Below are 5,684 nucleotides of genomic sequence, written 5' to 3'. Positions count from 1 at the left end.
TTACTATTATTTTATTACTACGGCATTGTTATCATTATTATTGTTGTTATTTATTTATGAATACCGTACTATTATTAATCTATTTGCATATGTCCTGTGTATATCACAGGACGCTTATTGTATGATGGTTAATGACAGTAAATAGTATTACCGTACACAAAACTAAATACCGTCAACAAGTGTTGTTGACATACTAATTACTGTCAACAACTGTCAATAAGAAGTTTTCGATTTGCACGTCCACTATGTCGACTGATAACCTATGACGTAGTTTTGATGACTTGCGCATGCGTCAAGTCGAATAACACGACTGCCAAATTTGAGAACGTGTTCAGCAGCGTTTTGACGTTCGCTCTCTGAGATAACAAGTACACATATGACGTCATATCACTGCAAACTTTTGATTCGTGATGGAGGACGGTGTCGCGGTGCTTCTTAATTTGGCAAAATTATCTTCTACTGGGGATGTAAGTAAATAGCATTTCGGTTAAGTTATGTCCTATTTGCAAACTATAGAATTATCCATTATTGTGGATCAAATTCAGTGGATAATTAGGTAATTAATTAATCAGCCTATTAGCTAGGCCAAGGGAGCCTAAGCCTAGGCTAGTAGGCGAGGCCACCAGCTTTCAGTCAGGCCGGGCGTATTCAGGAAAAAGGAAATAATTTTTCAGTGATCTGTCAAAAAAAAAAATCCTATATTGAACAAAGAAGGAGAGGTGCACCCTCAACAGGGAGATTTATGTTTTTACAACTCCCTGCCCTGAATACCAGATGGTTATACCATTAATTAAAGGATTCGTGAAGCCGATGAAGATTTGCCATTGAGTAAGATACCAAGGCCAGTGTATTCGAATAGCGCGAGCGAACACGGGGAAACCCCAGATCACAAGGTCATAAGTTCACTGACGTGTCAACATGGACGTTCACTTAAATCGAAACGTTCAGATAACCAGTGGACAAGTACCAGTCGACTGCTCGGATTTTCCACTCACGCGGACGTGAAAACCGTCCACGTCCACTCAAATCGAAAAGTCCCTAATAAGCGATGTTGACGGTTGATGATGGTAATTAGTATGACTGGAAAATTTCGGTCAGTTGCAGAGAGCAACACAACATGGCCCTAATTTAGTCATCCCTAATCTTGCAAAAAAAGCTAAATAAAACATTCTTTTTGGACAGCAAATTGTCCCCCTCCATAAAATGTCAACAAACAGTACTGTTGGCATTTGTCAATTTGACCAGGTAAGACACAATACGCTCCAACATTCAAAAGGTCCCATAATGCCATATGAAAATGAGAGTACAGTTCTTCAACTTCTAATTCTTTACAGATGGCTGCTGGCAAATCATCGTACACATTAGAAGGCAGCAAAGATGAACAAATATCTTGTCCAAGTCATGGGAAAAATTTACTGGAATTTTACTGCTCAACATGCAAGAAATCAGCATGTGAGGATTGTAAGCATGTAATTCGTTGCTATCAAAATAATCATAATGTGATACCAATGAAAACTGCTGTCCATGAGTTTAACCAAAATGCTACTGAGGTTATGAATATAGCTCAAGGCATTCAAATCAAATTGAAAGGAACACTTGATGTTATTAATAATGACAGATCTGACTTCGAACATCACCTAAAATTATGCAAGCAAGCTATTGAAGTGAAGGAGAAGGCACTTATTAATAAAATAAAAGAAAAAGGCAAAAAATTAATTTCAGACTTTGAAGAAATATACAAAGAAAAGAAAAACGTTGTTGATAGTCAAGTTAAAAATATTGATACAAAGCTGACTAAAGTTAATAATGTGATGGCCTCAATCAGTACAATGATGAACAAACCACAAGAAACTGAAACTCTTGAATACCATAAGACAACTATCAACACTGTCAGAGATGAGATTTTAGGAACTGATTTTGATAAATCATTTCATAAAAAAAATATTACACCAACTTTCATTCCATCTACACACTTGGATGAGGTAATGAATACTGAATGCATTGGTAAAATCACAACTGTTGATGGAATATACAAGGTTGATCAAGATGATGAAGCAATTACCGTCACAAAAGGACAAACATTTGTAGTAACCGTATCAAGCTTAAGTGAGAGCGATGCAAGTAAATTATCTGCAACTCTAAGCAACCCATCACATGAAGAATCAGCCACTGAGGTAGAATATCAAGGAAATGGAGAGTATAAAATAACAGGTAAATGCAATGTGGAAGGTGACTGGCAAATGAAGATTATTGCGGGAGAGGCGCACATCAAAGGATCTCCAGTGAATATCAAGGTGGAAGCATTGGGACTTGTACATACCATTGGTAACATATCAGATTATAAAGAACATATGAAAGAAAATAAAGTGACAGATGTAGTGTTAGACACAGATGGATGCATATTAGTATCTAGTGCTAGTAAAGATATATTAAAGTTCAATCAATCAGGTTCATTTGTTGCTAAGATACAGGTGCCACAAAATGTACAGGTCGATAGCATGCATCTAATGTGTGATGGTCACATGGTGTACAGTGATTTCTTAGGAAAATGTGTTGTAATGTGTGATGACAAATTTAAAGAAATCATCTCATTTGGTAAAGGAAAATTGAAATATCCATGGGGATTGACAGTAAACAAAAAAACTGGAGTCCTGTATGTAACAGATAGTGAGGCTCACTGTGTGTTTAAATTCAATGTTGATGATGGTAGACTACTAGGTAAGATAGGTTCAGAGGGTAGTGAAGTAGGTCAGATGAATAAACCAAATGTTGTTACTTTAACCAAGGAAGGTCATATGATCATTGCTGACTTCGCCAATAGTAGAATACAAATGTTTGATGCAAATGATAAGTTTATGCGAATCCTTGTTGGCTGTGGTAAGGAAGATGGTAAAATTTGGGCTCCTTGTGGTGTAACCATGGATATGGATGAAAATATAATAGTGTCAAGTAATCATAAACTACAATTATTTGATAAAAATGGTGTCTTTATTAAACGAATAGATCATAAAGATGATGGATTAGATATCCCAGCAGGAATCAGTGTAATCTCCAATAGACCAAGAAGAGTAGCAGTAGCAAACCACAATGCAAACAATGTTAAAAGTTTTAACTATTAAATGACATTGAAATATTAAGCCGTCTATATTATAACTATTAAAATACACGGTACAATTTGATTTAAATTCTCATAAAAATAAAGTCACAGTAAATATTGTACTGTTACTTGTTATTCCAGGACAATATTCATTTATGCCTGTTTAAAGTAATATACAAGCAGCAGAGTAGTTCTGCAAATGCTCAGTTTTGACATTAATTATACTATGTTATTCTACGTTACTCATTAGACAATGTTGTCAGAGTGTTGCATCATGTATGTGCGAGTTACACAAAATAGTAATAAAATGTCTATATCAAAATGACTGTTGAAACTTTTGTATTTTCTTTAATAATAATAATAATAATAATAATAATAATAATAATAATAATAATAATTATAATAATATAGCAATAATAATAACTTTGGCTTGTATACTGTAGCGCATTATGTTAAAAGCCTCAATGCGCTTATTAACAATAAAAATGAAAATGCCAGGAGAAAAAAATTTAAGAAAATACACATTAAAAGGGTGAGTTTTTAAAGCTGCCTATTATTATTATAATAATACTGTACAGGTATTGCCTATTACTGTATATAAGTGAAACGGTATCCAAACGCATTGGGCAGTTTCTTGAAAATGGATATTTGTGCTATATGAATGGTATACAAGTGATGCCATTATGAAACGTAGAGCATTTTCACTCTTGTTCAGTGAATTTGCAAATATACCTTGTTGTGGTGTAATTTTGTGCACAAAGACTAATTCATTAATAATACCACAACATCCTTCCAGGTACCCATTTATGATATTGGGTGGGGAGGGACAGATTCAAGTGTGCCTTGTCCAAAACCACAAGTGATACAGTATGCACAGTGAACATTCAAACACTTGACCTAATGACAGCCTACCAACAACATATCTTTATCATCAATAACAATAAGGCCATGTAAAAAAAAAAAAAATGGTTAGCATCCTTATCCAGCAAAAAAAAAAAAAAGAAAAAGAAAATAGCAACAGAGACCAAAACTGCATACAAGAAATTATATAATTCATCAATAGCAAGCAGAAACTTTACGATGAATAACCAGGGAGATGTTATTCTTTTACATCTCCCTAAAATAACAGTCATAATGCAATTATCTCAGACTATATAATCACACACAATTCACTCCAACACAACTGGCGTCATGAATGCCATGTGGCTACAGCATAGAACTGCAAGTGGTCTGGCTAGCGTGCGGACGGGTGGTAAAAAAACCTATATTAAATTGAGTTTGAAAAAAATCTGGTCGGTGGCCTTTCTGATGGTAGGGAGGGGATGCTAACCAATTATTTTATTTTACATGGCCTAATAAACAATAGATATAATTTTGTTATTATATTAATGAGATTGGAGGTTGCATGCATCCAAGTGACAACTTTGGATGATAAGTGCTTACTGTAAAGTGCTGTGATGCAAGCATTATAAGAATCACTTTGTTTGATTCCCACCTGAATCACAAGATTTTCTCACAAACATTTGCGAACTTAGGCTTTCTGAGCATTCAGTATCGTTACACATTGACCAACAACTAAGGCAAGCATTAATTTGTATTATTCTCAATGAAAAGAAAACTACTAAGATCTATTAGTGTCTATTAACTATAGTGCTATAAATACTGGATCTACAAGATCTTACTTAGGTTATTTGGTATGGGTTGTGCTAATGTCTACTAAGATTTTTGCTATAGGGAAGGCTAGTGTGAGAGACTATCATATCTTCCCTACCTTTAGTATTATGTATATAAAGTAGCTTCAGCTTCAACTTTCGATGATTCAATTGATAGTTCAATTAATGTTAGGTTCTAAATAATGAAATTATTGTATTTACTCTTTATACTTTTTCTTTAATTTGAATATAGTAATTTGTAAATTTAAAATATTTAATCAGAGTTTCAGAGCATATTGTATATATATATTCATATTTTTGTATTTTAATTATATTAAATTTATTTTTATAAGTTATGGAAAACTAATTGTAATTAAAAAAGAATTAAAGCATTAATCAATAATTGTAATATTTAATTAAATTGTAAATTTAAAATATTGCATTCTGAATTTCAGGGCATTTTTATATTATTTAACTCATATTTGTTTGTTCTTATTATATTAAACTGATTTATATATTTATAAGGTATGCATAAATGATAATTAAAAAAACTGTTATAAAAAAAATATTTTGTACTATTAATTTATAAACTATGATTGTACATTAATTGTTCCAGCAAATTGTCTTTTAAATGCTTTTATACATTTCTCTAAATAAATGCTGTAAAAAAGCAGTACATTCATTCTATTGAAACATTTTCAAAAGATATTATCTTTTTCTAAGCATGGTAAAACCAATTATATTAGTTAATAAGAAAAGCTAAATAATTTGGGTCAATATGCTAGTCTTCAGTATGGTCAAGTTTGTGTTTTTCTAATTAGCATGGTTAACCAATTATATTACTTAATAAGAAAAGCTAAATAGTTTGGGTCAATACTGTATGCTAGTCTTTAGTATGCCCAATTGTGTTTGACAGCCATGTTTATTTACAACAT

The 5,684-nt window shown here is 32.7% G+C and overlaps 1 protein-coding gene across 3 annotated transcripts in view; it reads left to right on the top strand.

Moving 5' to 3' along the window:
• Positions 1-3,422, top strand: part of LOC117118468 (E3 ubiquitin-protein ligase TRIM71-like) — a 13,302-nt gene extending 9,880 nt beyond the window's left edge. For all 3 annotated transcript variants that reach the window (XM_033263060.1, XM_033263059.1, XM_033263061.1), the window contains one exon: positions 1,335-3,422. In XM_033263060.1, the coding sequence (XP_033118951.1) occupies positions 1,335-3,119 (1,785 nt within the window). In that variant the 3' untranslated portion in view covers positions 3,120-3,422. The remainder of the gene's footprint in view (positions 1-1,334) is intronic.
• Positions 3,423-5,684: the final 2,262 nt, after the last annotated feature.

The sequence above is a fragment of the Anneissia japonica genome, unplaced genomic scaffold (assembly GCF_011630105.1).
Source record: "Anneissia japonica isolate Jap-2015-1 unplaced genomic scaffold, ASM1163010v1 scaffold287869_len1821871_cov162, whole genome shotgun sequence".
NCBI classification, from domain to species: domain Eukaryota; kingdom Metazoa; phylum Echinodermata; class Crinoidea; order Comatulida; family Comatulidae; genus Anneissia; species Anneissia japonica.
The sequence above is the reverse complement of the archived record's forward strand: the minus strand, read 5'-3'. Positions and strand labels throughout refer to the sequence as shown.